This window comes from Peromyscus eremicus, chromosome 4 (genome assembly GCF_949786415.1).
Source record: "Peromyscus eremicus chromosome 4, PerEre_H2_v1, whole genome shotgun sequence".
Taxonomy (NCBI): Eukaryota; Metazoa; Chordata; class Mammalia; order Rodentia; family Cricetidae; genus Peromyscus; species Peromyscus eremicus.
This window is the reverse complement of record NC_081419.1, coordinates 152,820,195-152,840,822: the sequence shown is the minus strand read 5'-3', so window position 1 is coordinate 152,840,822 and position 20,628 is coordinate 152,820,195. Positions and strand designations below refer to the sequence as shown.

The 20,628-nt window shown below is 45.8% G+C and overlaps 2 protein-coding genes across 2 annotated transcripts in view; one reads left to right on the top strand and one right to left on the bottom strand.

The window, feature by feature from the left end:
• Prpf6 (pre-mRNA processing factor 6) overlaps positions 1-13,808 on the bottom strand; it is a 94,651-nt gene extending 80,843 nt beyond the window's left edge. The window contains exons 1-2 of the mRNA XM_059262173.1: positions 13,584-13,808; positions 10,952-11,120 (exon numbers count right to left, since the gene is read on the bottom strand). Of these exons, the coding sequence (XP_059118156.1) occupies positions 10,952-11,120; positions 13,584-13,654 (240 nt within the window). The 5' untranslated portion in view covers positions 13,655-13,808. The remainder of the gene's footprint in view (positions 1-10,951; positions 11,121-13,583) is intronic.
• Positions 13,809-15,545: 1,737 nt separating this feature from the next.
• Positions 15,546-18,929, top strand: Samd10 (sterile alpha motif domain containing 10). The gene is made up of 5 exons (XM_059259837.1): positions 15,546-15,757; positions 17,239-17,420; positions 17,505-17,676; positions 18,030-18,170; positions 18,327-18,929. The coding sequence occupies exons 1-5, from the start codon at positions 15,667-15,669 to the stop codon at positions 18,347-18,349; spliced, it is 609 nt and encodes a 202-aa protein (XP_059115820.1). The 5' UTR covers positions 15,546-15,666; the 3' UTR covers positions 18,350-18,929.
• Positions 18,930-20,628: the final 1,699 nt, after the last annotated feature.

Here is a 20,628-nt window from a genome sequence, read left to right as displayed (position 1 = left end):
ATAGCTCTGGCTGGCCTGGAACTTGCTATGCAGAACAGGCTAGTCTTGAATCCACATAGGTCCACCTGCCTCTACCTCCCAAGTGCTGGAATTAAAGGCACGGGCCACTATGCCTAGTAATTCCTTTAATTTATTCTAAATATTTTACTTATTTTAAGACAGGCTCTCACTATTCATCCCTGACTGGCCTGAAATACTTTAGGCAGACCAGGCTAGCCTCGAACTCACAGAAATCCACCTGCCCCTGCTGCGTAAGTACTGGGATTAAGGGCATGCATCACAACTGCTTTGTTTTATTTTTATCTACATGTGTGTGCATGCATGTGTATATGTGTGTACTCAAGCACTTTTGTGTGTGTGTACACACTCGTACACTTATGTATTCGTAGGCCTACGTGTTCAGACAACCACAGAGGTCAGAAGACGACACTGGATCTCCTGGAAATGGAGTTACAAATAGTGTGAACAGCCTGATGTTGGTGCTGGGAACTGAACTAAAGTCCTTCGGACGAGCAGCAAGTACTCTTAACCACCGAACCATTTCTCCAGCTCCTTTTCTAATATTTTAGGGATACTATTTTTCCAAGTTTAAAATTATTTCAAAATTAACATTCTACAAAACGTTTTTTCTCAAAGGAAAGATGTTCCTTAGACATGCTTAAAAAACTCTTGAGCCGGGCGGTGGTGGCACACGCCTTTAATCCCAGCACTCGGGAGGCAGAGCCAGGCGGATCTCTGTGAGTTCGAGGCCAGCCTGGGCTACCAAGTGAGTTCCAGGGAAGGCGCAAAGCTACATAGAGAAACCCTGTCTCGAAAAACCACCAAAAAAAAAAAAAAAAAAAAAAAAAAACCTCTTGAAAGGGGCTGGAGAGATGGCTCAGTGGTTAAGAGCACTGGCTGTTCTTCCAGAGGTCCTGAGTTCAGTTCCCAGCAACCACATGGTAGCTCACAACCGCCTGTAATGAGATCTGGTGCCCTCTTCTGGCTTGCAGGCATACATGCAGACAGAACACTGTATTAATAAATAAATAAATCTTTAAAAAAAAAAAAAAAAAAAAAACTCTTGAAAGACCTCAGTTGACTGTACCAAGCAACAAAGAAGTTCAACAATGAAGTTAAGTCAGCATCAGCACTATCACTAAAAAACACCCAGGAAAAACACCAACATGTAGTGTTCTGACCCTACAAGTGTATCTCCTTACAGAAAGAGACAAAAGTAGTACCTAGTTCTTTGTGTTTTTACTGTTCTCTCTCTCTCAATTACTGCTAAAGACGGAAAATGAACCTGAGTTCCCCTCCTATGGTAGCCCGTCGGCTCCTTCCTGTGGAAATTAAAGGTAAAGTTCATCTCATCAAGAACTTTACCTTTCAATTAAGAACACAGCTATGCCAGCAATGCATTCTATAGCATTCTTTTTATTTCTTATTTTCTATTATTTAATTTGCATTTCTGTCTTATGATGGTTTTGTTTTTATTTGTATATTCCCCAGTTAGATTGCCCATGAGGCCACAAGAAAGAATAAACCTTGCTATTTATAGTTAAGCAAGAGAGGAAGAGAAAACAAATACACTACAAAATCAACAAAATGACAGGAATCCATACATATCATTCTATAAGAACTCTGAATTTTTTTTTTTTTTTTTTTTTTTTTTTTTTGCTTTTTTGAGACGGTCTCTCTGTATAGCCTTGACTGTTCTAGAACTCGCTCTGTAGACCAGGCAAGCCTAGAACTCACAGAGATCGGCCTGCCTCTGCCTCCTGAGTGCTGGAATTAAAGGTGTGCTCCACCACCACACAGCAAGAACTCTGAATATTAATGTTCTCAATTTCCAGATTGTAGGAAAGAGGGGCTGGCTAAAGAAACCCACCCTGACCCTAGAGCCCAGAACTAGGGAAAGATGGCTCAGATCAGGGCAGAAAGAAACACAGTTTGTTTGGCTCAGGCAGATCAGAGCCATCTCTGCCCCTGGCCAACTGACTTGTGAAACCAACCAATCACAGAGCAAGATAGTAGAACCCTGGGCCCAGGGTTGACTCCACCCCCAAGACATCCTGTGTAAACCGCCCTGCTTAGTCAGTTAGAAAAAAAAGGTGTTCTCTCCACCATGGTAGAGGCAGCTACTCTCCTGGACTCCTCCTTCCCAAATAAATGTTTCTCAAAGAGAGTTTTGGGTGTGAAGATCTTCATTCACTGGCCAGAGAAGATCCTTGCTGAGACGTCCCTCAGTGGAGAAAACAAGGGAGAGGTGAAAGAGCAGAGCAAGGAGAAGCTGAACAGAAGATCTTTGCTGAGACTTCCCTCCGTGGATAGAGCAAGCTAAGATAGAGCCAGAGGAAATTGCTACATTTCTGCAGGGGTTTCCCCTTTTACAGAGTGAAGCAAAAGAAGCAACATCTTAGATGGAAGAAGCAGAGCTCTGCTAGGAAGCCCCCTCAGGGGTGGGCTAAGCAAAGCTCAGCTGTAGTGGCTCTCTAGGAGAGGAGCAGGATTGCTATATCCTGTGGGGAGACCATCCCCCATCACACCAGGTATACCTTGACTTTCCCAAAGAGTCAGGATGCCCTTCCCTGCTGAAGCAGTTCCAGGCCTGACTCTCCCGAGAAGTCAGAAAAATTTCCCTTCCAGGGTTAGGCTGCTTCTTTGCAGTTCCAGCAGTCAGAGCTGTGCTAAACAGCTCCAGGTGTCAGGGACACCTTCAGGGAAGAGCTGTTGTTCTGAGCAGCTCGAGGTGTCCAGGATACCTCGCTCTCCAGGGTTAAACTGTCTCTTTTGCAGCTCCAGCCACCAGAGCTGTCCTAAGCAGCTCAAGGTGCCTGACTCCCCAGGTAGTCGGGACATCTTTCCCAGAGTTGCAAAACTCACATTTTGGTGCCAAAACCTGGGACCAAACCCAGAGTTGTTGCAACCAATTCACTTACATTTTTGGTGCCGAAACACAGGATACCAAACCCACAGAGTTCCAAAAATCATGTTTTGCAACCAATTTACCTATATTTTTGGTGCTGAAATATGGGACACCAAACCCAGAGTTGCAAAACTCATCAGCACATGACACAGATCAGCACCCATATCAAGCAGCTTACAACTGCCTCTAACTCCAGAGGGCTTCAATACCAGCTTCTGGCTTCCACAGGCACTTGTACAAATGCTCATCACAATTTAAATAAAATAGGGGCTAGAGAGATGGAGAGGTAAGAGTGTATACTTCTCTTGCAGAGGACCGGAGTTTGAGTCCCAGCACCCAAATCAGGGAGCTCACAACTGCCTGTACCTCCAGTTCCAGGAAATCCAATATATACCCATACACTGACACAAACATATACAGAATTAAAAATAGTAAGTGCTGTGGGATGTTCTGTGTGGCAAATGTGTTGCTCTGACTGGTTGGTAAATAAAACACTGATTGGCCAGTAGTCAGGCAGGAGGAATTGTGGGCAGGACAAGGAGGAGAATAAAGCTGCGAAGTGGAAGCCTGAGTCAGAGACACTGCCAGCCGCCACGATGACAAACAGCATGTGAAGATGCCGGTAAGCCACAAGCCACGTGGCAAGGTATAGATTTATAGAAATGGATTAATTTAAGCTGTAAGAACAGTTACCAAGAAGCCTGCCACGGCCATACAGTTTGTAACCAATATAAGTCTCTGTGTTTACTTGGTTGGGTCTGAGCAGCTGTGGGACTGGCAGGTGAGAGAGATTTGTCCCAACTGTGGGCCAGGCAGGAAAACTCTAGCTACAAGTAAAATATACATTTAATAAACAGATTCACAGACAAAAGTTACATGGGAATCTTGATTAGATGCAGAAAAGGCTTTTTTTTTTTTTTTTTAAACAAAATCTAACACCCTTCATGTTAAAAGTCAAAATGAAACTTGGAATAGAAGGAACATCTCAACAAAAGCTATATACGACAAACCTGTAACAACTATATTAAACTGGGGAAAACTCAAAAGCATTTCCACTGGAATCAGGAACAAACACTCATATTCAATATAAAATACAAGAAGTCTTTACTATAGTAGTAAGAAAGTAAAGGGAATACAAATAGGAAAGGAAGAAATATCTCTATTTACAGATGATATGCTTCTATATATAAGAGGCCCTGAGGATTCCACCAGAAAACTATTAGAATTTTACAGTTCAAAAATTAACATAAAAAACTCAGTTGTCTTCCTACATAAACAAACAAGGAAACAATCCCATTCACAATAGCCTAAACACACACACACACACACACACACACACACACACACACAAATAATCTAATCAAGGATTAGATTAAAGCTCTCTATAATGAAAACTTTAAAACACTAAAGAAAAAACTAAGGACACTAGAAGATGGAAAGACTTCCTATGCTCATGGATTGGAAACATTGTGAAAATGGCTATTGTATCAAAAAGCAATCTAAGCATTCAATGCAGCCCTAATCAAAATTCCAGTGACAGCTGAAGAGATGGCTCAGCAGTTAACAGCATTTAATGCTCTTCCAAAGGACCCAAGTTCAGTTCCCAGCACGCACATCAGTTACTCACACCCACCTATAACTCCAGCTCCAGGGGATCTGACACTCTCTTCTGGCTTTGGTGGACATGCACATATGTACACAAATAAAAAATTAAAATAAATAAATCTTCAAAATTCCATTAACATTCTTCACGGAAATAGAAAAAAAATCTTAAAAATCCTGGAGAGGGGCTGAACAGGTAACTCAGCAGTTGAAGAGTGTTTGCTGCTCTTCAGAGGAAGACCTGGGTTCTGTTCCTAGCACCCATGTTCAGCAGCTCACAACTACCTGTAACTCCAGCTCCAGAGGATCAGACACCCTCTTCTGGCCTTCCTTTGGCACATGCACACAAGTTGCAAACAAACATGCATAGACACATGTGGTAATATTGTGTTCCCCAATATATTGTGCACCCTAATAAACTTATCTGGGGTCAGAGAACAGAACAGCCACTAGGCAGATATAGAGGCCAGAAAATGGTGGCACACATATCTTTAATCCTATCACTTGGGAGGCAGAGATCTGTGTGGATCCCTATGAATTAAAGGCCACACTAGGAACAGAGCCAGGTGTGGTGGCACACACCTTTAATCCCAGCACTTGAGATCTCATGTCTTGCTTGGGAAAGATACACTCTTCAATCCCAGGAAGTGATGGCAGGAAGCAGAAAAGTATATAAGGCATGAGGACCAGGAACTAGAGGTCTTTTTAAGCTTTTAGGCTTTTGAGCAGCATTACAACTGAAATCCATTCAGAGGCTTTCAGTCTGAGGAAACAAGATCAGCTGAGAAGTTGGCAAGGTGAGGTTGGATGTGGCTTGTTCTGTTTCTCGGATCTTTCAGCGTTCACCTCATACCTGGCTCTGGGTTTGTTTTTATTAATAAGACCTTTTAAGATTCTTGCTACACACACACACACACACACACACACACACACACACAAATAAGAAGACTCTTTAAAAAAAAAAAAATAGAGCCAGGTGGTGGTGACGCATGCCTTTAATCCCAGCACTCGGGAGGCAGAGGCAGGCGGATCTCTGTGAGTTTGAAGCCTGCCTGGGCTACATAGTGAGTTGCAGGACAGGCACAAAGCTACACAGAGAAACCTTGTCTCGAAAACCAAAAAAAAAAAAAAAAAAAATCATATAGAAACACAATAGTGCCCTGATAGCCAAAACAAACCTAAATGAAATGAACAATGCTGGAGGTATCACCATACTTGATTCCAAGTAATACTACAAAGCCATAGTGATAAAAACAGCATTGTACTGGCACACAGACACCTAGATCAATAGAATGGAAGACCCAGATACAAGGCCACACAACTATAGATACATGATTTCTTTACAAAGATGCCAAAACACGCACTGTGCAAAGGACATCTTGAACAAATATTACTAGTAGAACCAGATTTCTCCATGTAGAAGAATGAAACTAAATCCTTATCTTTCAGCCTGCAAAAAAATCAACTCTAAATGGATCAAGAATCTTAATACATGGCCTGAAATTCTCATGTTGCTAAAGGAAAATGTATATTTTAATATATAGGCATAAGTAAGGATTTTCTGACTAGAACTCCATTTGCTCAGGAATTAAGGCCAATAATCAACAAATGGGACCTCCTGAAATTAAAAATCTTTTATATAGAAAAAAAACTGTCAATCAAATGAAGAGACTGCTGTGGAACAATCTTTTGGTAGACTATAAATGTGTATCACCCTTACTGGTTTATAAAGAGCTGACTGGCCAATAGTTAGGCAGAAAAAAAGTTAGGTGGGGCTTACGGTAGAAGAAGGTAGAGTTGCCAAGAGATACAGAGGAAGCTGGAGGTGAACATGCCATACTGAGATAAGGTACCGAGCCACGTGGCAGAACACCAATAAAAATATGAGTTAATTTAAGGTGTAAGAGCTAGTAAGTAACAAGCCTAAGCTATTGACCAAACATTTATAATTAATAAGAAGTCTTTGTGTGGTTATTTTGGAGTGGCTACCAGGACAGAACTAACTGGTGGTCCCGACAGAAAAACTCCATCTAACAAGAGACAGCCTATAGAGAGGCATCTACAAGAGATAGCCTACAGAGAGGAAGAATATACAAAAAAATTCAAGAAACTAAACATCAAGAAAACTCTGGGCAGTGGTGGCGCACATCTTTAATCCTAGCACTCGGGAGGCAGAGCCAGGCGGATCTCTGTGAGTTCAAGGCCAGCCTGGTCTACAGAGCAAGATCCAGGACAGGCACCAAAACTACATGGAAAAATTCTGTCTCAAAAAACCAAAGGAGAGAGAGAGAGAGAGAGAGAGAGAGAGAGAGAGAGACAGGGAGTTGGCTCAGGGGTTAAGAGCACTGGCTGCTCTTCCAAAGGTCCTGAGTTCAATTCCCAGCAACCACATGGTGGCTCACAACCATCAGTAATGAGATCTGACACCCTCTTCTAGTCTGCAGGCATACATGCAGGCAGAATACTGTACATATAATTAATAAATAAATTTTTTAAAAAAAGGAAAAAAAAAGAAATTCTGAAGAAAGGCCAGGAGAGGTTATTGTGAAAGTATATCCTCAGTTGCAGTGGAGATCCCAAGATATTGGGATTGAAGATGCCAGGAGAGATGACCACCAAGGATAGTGGCATGTGTGATGTAGAGCCAGCCTGAGCTAACTAGACAAGCTATGTGTGCCATACATGGCAAAACGGGAGAAGTAGAGCTGCCCAAGCCTTTTGGAGCCTAGAATATCATGAGTGATTTTAGATGATTTTAGATACTCAACTACAGGGGTTATACACTATTGGGTTTTGTTTACTTTAATCTGATTGTAACTATGTCCTAGTTCTTCCCTCTTGGAATTAAAAAAAAAAATACAAAACTTGTTTCTGATTTTACAGAACCCACAATTAAAGAGTCATTGAACTTAAAAAGTGTCAGGATTTTTTTAAAGATTGTGGGACTTTCAAAGTTGTATTTGTATGTGTAAAGTATTTAAATACAATGTGAAAGTGGAGCACAGGGAATATTAGAAGTTAAAATTTTTTTTTTTTTTTTTTTTTTTTTTTTAAAGATTTATTTATTTATTATGTATACAGTGTTCTGTCTGCACATATCCCTGCAGGCCAGAAGAGGGTGCCAGATCTCATTACAGATGGTTGTGAGCCACCATGTGGTTGCTGGGAATTGAACTCAGGACCTTTGGAAGAACAAACAGTGCTCTTAACCTCTGAGCCATCTCTCCAGCCCGAAGTTAAAAAATTTAATTGGGAATATGGGCGTAGGGGAAAGGGAGAAGGGGTAGATTAACCAAAAAGTAAAGGTATATGAAAAACTCTTATGGAAACCCACTACTTTGTAAGCTAATTAAACACCATAATTTTTGTTTGTTTATTTTTTTTTGAGACAGGGTTTCTCTGTGTAACCCTGAATGTCCTGGAACTCGCTCTGTAGACCAGGCTGGCCTTGAACTCAGAGATCCGCCTGCCTTTGCCTCCCAAGTGCTGGGATTAAAGGTGTGTGCCACTACCTCCTGGTAAGATCATAATTTTTTAAAAAGGAGTTTGAACATAGGTATAAATATGGATAGACATGTGTGGTATTGTGTTCCCCAAAATACTGTGTACCTTAATAAACTTATCTGGGGTCAGAGAACAGAAAAGCCACAAGATACTTAGGCTAGAAAATGTTAGCACACGCCTTTAATCCTAGCATTCCAGAGACAGAAATCCCTCTGGATCTCTGTGAGTTCAAGGCCCCATTGGAAACAGCCAGGCATGGTGACTCATCACGCCTTTAATCCCAGGGAGTGGTGGTAGAAGGCAGAAAGATGTATAAGGCGTGAGGACCAGAAACTAGAAGCATTTGACTGGTTAAGCATTCAGGATTTCGAGCAGCAGTTCAGCTGAGAGCCATTGGGATGAGGACACAGAAGCTTCCAGTCTGAAGAAACAAGACCAGCTGAGAAGTTGGCCAGGTGAGGTTAGCTGTGGCTTGTTCTGTCTCTCTGATCTTCCAGTGTTCAACCCAATACCTGGCTCAGGTTTGATTTTATTAATAAGAACTTTTAAGATTCATGCTACAGACATGGGTCATTAACTAAAAATCTCTGTGGTCATATATTGTGTACCCTAATAAATTGGCCTGAAGATCAGAGAACAGAACAAGCCACTAGATTAAACATAGATGCCAGGCAGTTGTGGCACACACCTTTAATCCTAGCACTGGGAGGCAAAGATCCATCTGGATCTCTGTGAGTTCAAAGCTACCCTGGATTATATGAGATTGATTCAGTCTAAGAGAAAAACAGAGCCAGGCAGTGGTGGCCCACACCTTTAATCCCAGCACTTGAGATCTCATGCCTCTGCAACCAGTATTTGGGAAGCACATACCCCTTTAATCCCAGCACTAGGAACGAAGTAATATGGCTGGGTGGAAAAAGGTATATAAGACGTGAGGAGACAGGAACTAAAGCCCTTTTCGGCTGAAGCTTTTTTTCGGCTGGACCCCTTTACAGCTGAAGACTCAGAGACATTCAGTCAGAGGATTTGTAGAGTTGGCCAAGTGAGAAGTAGCTGTGGCTTTTTCCTTTGTCTCTCTGATCTTGCAGCATTTACCCCAATATCTGGCTCCAGGGTTTGTTGTTTGTTTTTCGAGACAGGGTTTCTCTGTGTAGCTTTGCACCTTTCCTGAAACTCACTCTGTAGCCCAGGCTGGCCTTGAACTCACAGAGATCCACCTGGCTCTGCCTCCCGAGTGCTGGGATTAAAGGCATGCACCACTACCGCCTGGTGGCCCAGAGTTTTTTATGATAAGACCATTTTGAAATTTGAGCAACAAATCTCAGTACCAGATATGGGATGCCTCCCCATGAATTACTGGTCAGGAAAGCCCCAAAGGCCCCCAAAACAACACAAGCTATTGCCACTGCTCTTGGTTGTCAACCATAACAAGATGGAAAGACCCTACTGCTGAAGATACAACACCACAACACACTTTAGCTGCAGGACATAGAAATTCCAGTCAAGCTGGAATTGATCTGAAACTTCCTTCCTGTTGGCTAGATTTCATAGTGCTGGAACATGTTGCTTTGCAGGCCACTGAGGGAAAAATATCATTAATGACATTACCCAGCAGTTAACTTTGAAAGCTAAAGCTCCAATATAGACCCTTTAAGCAAGATGTACCCATGGACGCAATAGAGGCATGAAATGTACAGGGCTAACCAAATGCTTGAGGTCTGCTCCACTGGAATAAATTCATGCCTGGGTCTGTAAACCTGCACAAAATCCTATGGCTTAGGAATTCACAGGCCCTAGGGAGGAACCTACTTCTATTGTTTTGCTAATAGGTATGTTGTCAAACTGCCTTCTACTTATGTTTATACCCATAGATCAGGGCTACTCTCAATCTTTACCAGAAAAATCTTTCTGCAGTGACTAACAGTTAATGAAAGTAACAAATGGTCAAAGTGCTAAAAAAAAAAAAAAAAAAATTGCAGCAAGTGCTCATTCTTAAATAGAACATCTATACCATTCCCCTTGAGTAAGAGCAGGGGTGGGGAGGAGTGCTGGGAAATGCCATCTTCTGGATGTGACATGGCCACTGCACCATGAACTCACTGCACCTACTGCTACCTGCACAAGATAAAGCTAACAAGATCACCCAACCTTCCAACAGGCAGCACTAATTCGACTCAGTAAGTTACCAAAAAAATAACATAAAATGGGAAGGCGATCTGTTAGGAAGTACTAGAATTGGGGTAGATCTGGAGTAGATATGATCAAAATACATTGTATACATTTGTGAAGTTGTGAAATAATAAAAGATTTTTTTCTTTAAAAATTAAAAATATTTTTAGGCATTAGAGAGATAGATCAGCAGTTAAGAATATATACTGCCACTGGGCATAGTGGAGCATGGCGTTAATCTCAGCACTAGGGAGGCAGAAGCAGGTAGATCTCTGTGAGTTCAAGGACAACCTGCTCTACAAAGCGAGTTCCAGGACAGCTAGAACTCTGTGTAACAGAGAAACCCTGCCTTGAGAAACAAAACAACAACAACAACAACAACACACACACACACACTGCTCTTTCAGAGGACCCTAATTCAGTTCCTAGCACTCGGGTCAGAAGGCTCACAACCACCTCTAACTACATCTCCAGGGGAAATCCAATGCCTTTGGCCACCTCAGGCACATGCAATCATGTACACAGACATTCTCATACATATAACTTAAAAATAATGAAAATAGTGAGGAGACAGTAGCACATGCTTTAATCCTAGCTCTTGGGAGGCAGAAGCAGGTAGATCTCTGTGAGTTCAAGACCAGCCTGGTCTACAGAGCTAGTTTAGGACAGTCAAGGCTACACAAAGAAACCCTATCTCGAAAAACCAAAAAAGAAAAAAGGAAAAGAAAATTAATCTTTAGAAAGCCATTTAAAAAAAAAAAAAATCACCTCATCATAGTTGGTATCATTCAGATCCTCATCATCATCATCAGCAGCCTGATTTTTCTTCATCTGGTCCCCCACAGTTCTCTTCCCTGGTGGGGCATGACGATCATCCACAGGATCATTTGCATCCCGGGCAGGCCCAATGTCTGATCGGGTGGTGAAGCCAGTGGCACTGAAGGAAGACCAAAGACATCATTATTTGAGTGACCCTGATCCTATGCTCTCTTCTGATCATCATTTAGTAACATCACTTCTCATACTTCTGGGAACCTCCAAAGATTCTAGTACTTCATCTATTACTGGTCTTCTTTGTTTGCTGAACCTTTTAACCTACAATGAGTAGGTCAGAGAGAGTTTTTCTTCACCCCAAGGAGTCCCCATTTTTCCTCCACATCACTGTCAGGCCTTTAGAAGTCCCTCCTCCTCCAGTTCTGGTCTCACATTTTCAATTGTCTGTTGAGCATGAACTCTCCACTTTCAACCAGGACCAAACTCATTTCCTCCTATATGTACTCAGCAGCTGTTCCAGAATGATGAGCCATTAACAGCCATTCCATAAGAGACACTATACAATCATTTTTGTCTCCCTTGAGTTCTCTTCATCTTGTCTGTCCCCAAATACTACTGACAAATTGCTCAAGACCACAATTCCTGCCACAGCTGGAAATCCATTTATTATCCCTGCCTCCAACCTACTCCTACTTCAACCCACAATCTGCCAAGTGACTCTTTTCAAAAATGTAGCTCAGCCAGGCAGTGGTGGCATATACCTTTAATACCAGCATTCAAAAGGCAGAGGCAGGCGGATCTCTGTGAGCTCAAGGCCAGCTTGATCTACAGAACAAGTTCCAGGGCAGCCAGGAGTACACAAAGAAACCCTGTCTCAAAAAACCAAAATCAAACAAACATAAAAGAAAAAAAGTAACTCATAAACTATGAGAGCTCTATCCTAAGCTAAGGTCCCCATAGCTTCCAGCTCCATTCTTCTTGCAGCAAATCCCTCTATTCTGGATTCCTTTCTTTTCTGGCCTCACTGGAATTGATCTTTTTCTTTTGCATTTATGTTTACTTATGTGTTTGTGTGTGAAGCTGTGTGCTTATACACACCACATGCATGCATGTGCCTGTGGAGATCAGAAGATACCAGAGACCCTGGAACTAAAAGCACCTGATGTGGGTGCTGGAAATGAAACTCAAGTCCTCTACAAAAGCAGTAAGTGCTCCTAATTGCTAAGCCATCTCTCTACTCCATTTTGTCTTTTTTAAAGAGGTTGGGCAAGGTGCTGGACTCAAACTCAGGGTTGTAGCACGGTACATTCAGCTACACCTCCAGCTGCCCTTTTACACTGTTTGTTTATTTATTTATGTATTTAGTGTGTACGACCTGACACATGTATAGAGGTCAGAAGACAACCAGAAGAGGTCAGAGACTCAGTTTTCCTCTTCTACCACATGGATTCTGGGGGTCAAACGCAGACTTGACAGAGCCTTTACCCACCAAGCCACCTCGACAGTCCCCTACTTGCCTTTTTATGTGTCTACACCAAATCCCACTTTCTGTTTGTTTGGGTTTTTTTTGTTTGTTTGTTTTTTGAGACAGAGTTTCTCTGTATAGTCTTGGCTGTCCTGGAACTTGCTCTGTAGACCAGGCTGGCCTCTGAGTCCTGGGATTAAAGGCGTGGGCCACCACTGCCTGGCACAAACTCCACTTTCCTTTACTTCTCCCAAATCTGACATTTCAAAATCCCTCTTTGCTACACTGCTGAATATCTCTTGACTTCTATTCTCCTTTGTATGTTATTTATACAAAGAGCAAACCTCTTCCAGTAAATTCAGGTCATCTGACAATGGGTACGAATGCCCCCTTCTAGAGAGACTTATGTCTAATCAAATGCATAAAGAAGTAGGACAAATACTATTTATTTACCCAACACCTTATGATTGGCAGGCATAGGCCATCCCTGTCCAGAGGGTTGAGCATTTTAAAAGGTGACCTACGGTCACACATCCTAGAAGGAAAAGATGCTTAAGGGAATAAAGGAGTAGCACACTCCCACTATACACATCAGACTCAACTGCTCCTTACAGCCGACTTGCTTATGCATATTACTTCAGACACCAAAACACTGAGGCTCAAACCCCTGTGTAATCCCCGAGATCTGATTCATATCAGGGTGGCAGTCAGGCCTCATGTACCCGCTTATTCTGACAAAAAAGGCCGCTGTGTCTGACAGGCATTATGCCAAATTACGTAGTGCCTCCCGGACTATGTGGTGGTGAACGTTAATCTTGTTTTTGTTTTGAGACAAGGTTTCTTTAAGTAACTCTGGCAGTCCTGGAACTTGCTATGTAGCCCTGGTTGTCTTGAGATTCGCTACGTAGATCAGGCTGGTCTCTAACTCAAAGATACTAAGGCCTCTGCTGTACCCCCACCACCCACACCGCGCCCCGCCTCAATGATGGGATTAGAGACCTGCGCCACTACCCCCAGGCACGTTTGTTTTGTTTTGTTTCGAGACGCGGTCTCTCTACGTAGCCCTAGTGGTCACTAGCATCGTTCTCAACTAGGCCTGGAGCGAACTGCGTTCCAGGGCACTAGAACCCATCCTGGTACAAGTTTCGCCTACTGCCTTACCCCCGACCCAGCCCGGGTACGTAGCCGAGCGGCGCGGGCATGCCCAGGAACGGCTTCTTCTTCTTGTTCATGGCAGTGTTGTTGGCCGAGGCAGACAAATGTAGAAGAACAGGTATGCGGCAGAAGGCGCAAAATCCTCCCGGTGTCGCAGCTGGAAGAGATGCAGCTACTACGTCGCCTGCGCCCCGGAAGTAGAGAGTGAGGTCGCGAAAAGCCCCGCCCACCCAGATCCTCGGGCGGAAGTCAAAGATATGGGTTTGCAAAGCGCTTCCGGTGGCGGCTGCTTGGTGGGTGTTCTGTGAGAAGATGAGCATGCGTGCGGGCCCGCAAACACTAACCATTAACGCAGCGGGCCGCGCAGGCGGGGCCAAGGGTCATACATTCTGTTGCTGTGCCAGAAACAATTCGCAGCCTAAGCCCAGCAGGCTTTTTCAGAAGCGTCCCGGTGCAGGCATGGCCGCGAGCCCTCCCTAGCCTTAGAAGACTGATTCAGCGAACGTGACCAAGACTTCCGACTTGCCTAGCAGTACTGTGTGGCCACAGACAGTCGAGACTGCGTGCACCCTGCAACTGCTGCTCTGCGCGCTCAGTGTTCAGAGCCGGGACCTTCCCCTTTCCGCGCCGTCCCACACCCGTGCGCCTTCTGACAAGTGCGAGGACCTGCGTCACAAGCTTGGGAATGATTGTGTGCCCAGTGGCTTGAGTGGACGCGCACCACTGTACTCTACGCGGATATTTTCTGCCTGTATGCAGCTCTACCTGCAAAACAATGCCAGTCCCACCTGTTGGGTAATAATAGCCTCAGGTCATGAGTCAGGCTGTACCCTAAGCTATAAAGAATTGCTTAGCCCCGGGGATTGTGGGCTCTACCTGCAGAAACAAGATGCCAGGGGTATGGAAAACAACCCTGCTCCCAGTTAAATCACAAAAATAGCTGTAACTTCTTGGTAGCTACTAAGTGTGTGTGTGTGTGTCCCAGACCCTCTATATGCACTCCCCTTTCAACCGGTGGAAAGGTTGGGGTTGCTCAGTGTTTCAATAAAGCAGTCTCAACCTGTTGAGATAAAGTCTGCCTCTCTACCTCACTTTTCTTACACCACCCACACCTGGGGAGAGCACCAGGCTCTTGGACATACAAGAAAAACTCTATGCTGGACCAGGCAACCAGACTTGTGCGTTCGATGCCTTTCCGTGGGGTATTGAAGCAAACAACCGTTCTGGGCTCTCCAGACTAGGTTTTAGGGAGGAACAGGATTGAGTCTGAACACTGAACCCTTGGAAACTGAGCTTGATTCAGTGGCTCAACAGAGAGGCGTAGTACTGCCTGGAGTTCAAAGCATAGTGGCCTGCAGGCAAGTGTCAGCTAGTGTCTCTGGGAAGTGGGTCTGAGATAAGAGAATGCTCCAGTAAAGAATGAGCAAGTGGGACTGGAGATACAGCTCAGTGATTAAGAGTACTTCTCATTTTTTTTGCAGAGGACACAGGTTCACCCACATGGCAGTTCACAGTTGACCCTAACCCCAGTGCCAGGGGATCCGATGTCCGCTTCTGGGCACCAGGTACAAGAATGGTGTACAGACGTATGCATTCGAGTAAAACATTCATAAAATTTAAAAAGGGGATGAATAAGTTAGTACACACGGGTATTTGGAAGAGATTGATCCGGCCCTTGGCTGGACAGGGTAAGTAAAAGGCCACAGGTGTGATTAGGACCCCCACCACTACTACACCGAGGGGATCGACAGTTCCTCGCTTGCCAACTGCAAAGACCCTCCAGTACGTTGCAGGAGAGGCTGGTCCGCAGAGTCGCACCCAGGTGCGCAAGGACGCCTTTTGCCCTGGCGGACACCCTTAGCATACGCAGCCCCGCGCGCCGCCGATACACCTCCGAGCTCCCGGAGCGCGCCTTGCGCCCAGGGCTGGGCGGCAGGTGCTTTGCCGCGCAGACTCCCGGGCCGCGGGGACTGGCTTGGGCTCGGCTGGCTCTGGCGGGTGGGGACGCGGTGCGCGTTGCCCATCGGCCGCACTGGCCCCCTAGTACGCCGCGAGGGGCGTGTACCCAAGCCGCGCACTGGCGGGCTCCATGTTCACCGAGCTAAGGTCAAAGCTGAGCCCCCCGCGAGCTCGCGCCGGGGCTGTGCGTACCGGCTTCGGGGAGCGCCCGGATGTGGACGGTGAGCTGGGATGGACCCAGGAGCAGGAATATCGTGGGCGGTGGGGTAGGAGCGGGAGGAGTACGGGGGCCCAAGGAGAGTACTGGGGCTGGACTGAGAGGGTTTCCGGGGGCGGCCACCGAGGGGAAGTCTTTGTCCAGCATTATGGGGCAGGAGGGCTGGAAGGAGGGCGGCTGTCAGTCTCAGGCCTTGGCTTGGGGTGGGGATGACTGGCAGAAGCTTCTTCACCAAGCTGACACCACACTCTAATCACCCTTTACTTCACACAGGGACAATCCTCCCCAAGCCCTTACGTTGGGGCCGAGGCATATAATTCAGAGGTTTGGGTTGGGAAAGACAGACCCTGGCCCAGTGCCCAGAGGAAATAGGCGGGGCCTGGGCAGCCCTAGCAGGTGCAACTGGCTAGAGCTAAGATGCTGGACTGGTTTCCCCCTTATGAGGTGTATCCTAGCCCTAGTCCAGGGAAGGCCCTGCAAAGCCCTCAGACTACAGTGCCTATTCCCTGGACCTTGCTCCTCACTTAGAATCAGTCTTACAGTACTACAGGCTACCTCTGAGTGGTGGCCACACACTTCTTAAGCCCACCTTCTTTCTTCTTTGGCTTGCAGGCACACATAGAGTCATCTGTCTGTATGCAGTGCTTATGGGTGCTTTCTATGTGCCAAGACCTGGGCAAGCCTTAGGGATCCAGACATTGGTTGTCCCCAGACTCATGTCAGCAGTAATTCCCGTAAATGACTCTAAAACTAACTTAACAAGTGCAATGAATTAGTGGGGGAAGAAGGTACCCAGTACATCTGTGCTGACCAGTCCATTCCTACCTGACACCCTATTCACATTGGTTGTTCTGAGGTAGGCCCTGCAGAAGCCACACAGAAGGAAAATAAAGCATGTGTCCGGAAAGTTCCTGTTGTCAGCTTCCCCAAAGTTCAATTTATTTTTTTTTTTTTTTTGGTCTTTTGAGACAGGGTTTCTCTGTGTAACTTTGGAGCCTGTCCTGGAATTTGCTTTGTAGACCAGGCTGGCCTCGAACTCACAGAGATTCACTTGCCTCTGCCTCCTGAGTGCTGAGATTAAAGGCATGCTCTACCACTGCCTGGCCAAGTTCAAACTTTTTGTCAATGAGTCATACTTAGTGACTGTTGAAGACATAGATGTGTGTATACACTCTGGTCTTGAATGACATATGGGAGGCTTATGTGCTAGCCCAAGGCAAGGGCAAAGCAAGTCAAGGCAGCCCTGAAGACTACTCCCCTGACCTGACTATAGGGAGGTGCATCTTCCAATCTAAGCACACTTGGGGGTAGAGTGTGAGCCATCAGCTGATAAAGGCATGTCTACTTTATCTTCTGAAAGAAGTCTTCAAGATAACTCTTGCAAATTACCCACTCTTTGGTAGAAAAAAGATTTACTTGTCAGGAAGTGGTTCACAAGGGAGGAGTCTGCCCCTAACCACTCTGACTAGGAATCCCTGCATACAGCCACTGCCCATTTCAGCTTCTGCCAGACCCTCCTAGAGCACACAGTGTCAGCTGAGAACATACCCTGCCACCTGCCTCGGACACCAGGCACCAGCCTCACCTGGCATGACTCCCGTAGCCAGAGGGCATCCAGCAGCAGGCCAGTCAAGCTCCTTCAGCAGCCAGGCTCAGAGACCCCCCAGGTACCTACCTACCCTGCCTAATCTTAGCCCTTGACTTCAATTTTTATTACCTTCCTTCTACTGACCTCACCTCCCTACCTGCAGGCTCGGCTATACTCTGATCACTATGGCTTGTACCACACAAGCCCTTCACTGGGGGGCCTGACAAGGCCCGTGGTCTTGTGGAGCCAGCAGGACGTTTGCAAGTGGCTCAAGAAGCATTGTCCTCACAACTACCTCGTCTATGTCGAGGCCTTCTCCCAGCATGCCATCACTGGTATGGTGGGTCATGGGTTAGGGAGGACCAGGATGCTCAAGAGAGCCCCCACCTCACTCAGTCAGCCTTGTCTTCATTTGTATCCTCCGAGTGAGCCTCCTTTCTGTACCTCTGCTGTTTGTGTCTCTCCCTCTCTGCCTTTCCCAGTCTCTTTGCTCTGTCTTTTGATGTTTCTTTGATTGGCCTCTATCTTTTGATCAATCTTGTCTTTCTCTGCCTTTCTCCCTTTAAAAATCCCTGAATATCTTGCTCTACTTTCTTAGTCTTTGGTGGGTTGTTTGTTTGTTTTTGGAGAGTCTTATTATGTGGCCTATCTACTTTGCCTCACTGCCTTCTTCCTTCTCTCTCCCTAGGCCGAGCCCTGCTTCGACTGAATGCAGATAAGCTGCAGAGAATGGGGTTGACCCAAGAGGCCCAGAGGCAGGAGGTGCTGCAGCAGGTGCTCCACCTGCAGGTGCGCGAGGAGGGGCGGAGCCTGCAGCTGCTCAGCCAAGGTTAGTAGCAGGGACCTAGAGTACCGGGTTAGGGGAAGGGACTAGGCTGAGGGTGTAAGATGACTATTCTGACCATAGAAGAGTGGCTGGGGGCATCTGGTAAGGACCATCCTGGGGTGTGCAAAAATCCAACTCTCCCTCCTATCCATCCTACAGCTTCCTTCGGAAACATGTCCTAGCTGCTGCCTAGACTTGGACCCCAGACCCCAACACTGTGACCAGAGCCCACAGCCAAGGATGAGGCAGAGCTGACCCTACAGCCCCTTTGGATCCTAGTGGCTAAACCTAGCCCAGTGAACAGGGAGGGGCAGGACTGCCACCTCCAGGTTCCTCTGGAGAGGCACTATAGGTTCTGCCCTGTGGCTGGGTGGGAGGTTGCTGCCTGCCTGAAGACCCTTCTTCTGGGATCTAAGCCCAGGTCCACCCCCTGGTGCTGCTGGCAGCGAACAGGGCAGCTGCCTGGAGTGAGAGTGGGGTTTGAATGTCCCCAGACTCCCAGGGAGTCTGTTTATTTATGCTCCCTCCAACATGTGACCATCCCCCATCTTCTGAGTCATGAGTCCCCCCTTAAGTCTTTTAATTCTGTTTTCCCCAGGCACCTCCAGGTCAGCTACACATCGGGACAAGCTTGCTTGGCTCTCTTTCTGGTGTATCCCTTCCCTAACCCTCTCAGAGTACAGCAGGTTCAACCTGTTGTCCACAGTGATGGTCATCAGCCCAGCTAGGTATCATGCCACGTGCTTCACTCAGTGATGTTGAAAGGAGTCCAAGATGCTCAAGCTCCAAAGCCAGTATGTGGCGTAACACAGAGTCCAGTGCTGTGCAGGTGACTCATGCACAGCCCACCAGTTCAGCAATGTTCTCAACCTTACCTTTGAAGAAGTCTTGCTCTTAAGCATCTTCCCTGTTCCCTGGCTCTTAGAGACCATCTTGAAGAAGTGTGTGTGTGTGTGTGTGTGTGTGTGTGTGTGTGTGTGTGTGTGTACACCTCTGCGGCTCTCCCAAGAAAATCTATTTATAATTTTTCCAAGAAAATGGTGTAGGGTTGTTCCTCTCATGTGTCACCAGATACCTGAACAACCCTCCCTTGGGTATTTGGGGGCTGGTGCTGCCAGGAAGGACAGTGAGGAGCCCCTGGCAGCTCACTCGCACTCTGCCCTCTACTAACTTTCCCAGGGACTCTAAAATCTCAGGGACAGTTGAGGCTCAGCCTCCAGTCCCCTCTGTGTGCCAGAAGCTGGCCTCAATTCAAGGTTGCTCATTACAATTAATTTAGGCCACTGACCTGGCATCTCCCATCCTGTGTGCCCTCTACCCATGGAAGGACCACCTTGTTGTGTCTGCCTGCCTTTAGAGTCCCCCAGTCCTTGTTCCTGCAACCAGAGGGCTCTCTCTGCCTCCTTTCTCTCTCCTCTGTCTTTTCTACCCTATGCTCCTGTCCTGTCTTCCTTGGTTTTTGGTCACTTTTTTATACTCTGACCAGAAAAAAAAAAAAATCAGAAATAAATCTGGTTCTCAAATGCCACCAGTGTCGGATCTCTGAAGAGCAAAGGGGTTTCTAGAACAATGCCTACAGGTAGAACCACTAGAGGGCAGTAGTGTTGCATTCTGGAGACGCTACTTGGTAACTCCAGGACACCATGGCAAACAAGATATCTTAGGTGAGATCCTGAGGATATTACCCCAGTTGGGACACAACAGCCCTGACATACTCAGAACAGCAGCTTGGGTACATGGAATGAGGCTCTCTGGAGCTGCTCTAACAATGGATTCCTTTGGTTCATGGTCTGGGAGTGTAGCTTAATAATATTGAACATGGTTTGTGGCCCAGAACTAGGTTTGATCCTCAGCACAGAGACAGAAACAGAGGTCCTCTAAAAGTAGAGAAGAATCCTTATCTATTTTATTGCTAGTGGCCAGTGTATTCCTGGGCTCAAAGCTACATCATTAATCTATTTCTGTGATCATTCTCTTCTGGCTCTTACATATCTCCTTTATATTTAGAGTCCACTTGGGTGATCCAGATAGATCTCAAGAACTTCAGTCATACCTACAAAGACCTTTTTTTCCAAATAAAATATCACTGCAGGTTCAGGAATTTATCTGTTGGGGCTCACTTTTCAGCCAGGCCCTGACATACATAGCTCATGAAGCACATACCCTGAACATAGCAATCAGAAATACAAATAGGAACACAGGGCCATAAGCCACAAACACAGTGATACCACAACACACAGACATGCCTGAATACATACAAACACACTTGCATATTTGACCAGACACAATGATACCTACAAAGATATATAACAACATCCCCATATGCACAGATATAATTACCCAAGCACATAAATACTAATGCACAATCCCCCACCACTAAGACAAAAACACAAGACATAGCATACTACATGGTGCACATAAGCACACTGCACACTTAGATGTCTACACACAAAAGCCAGTT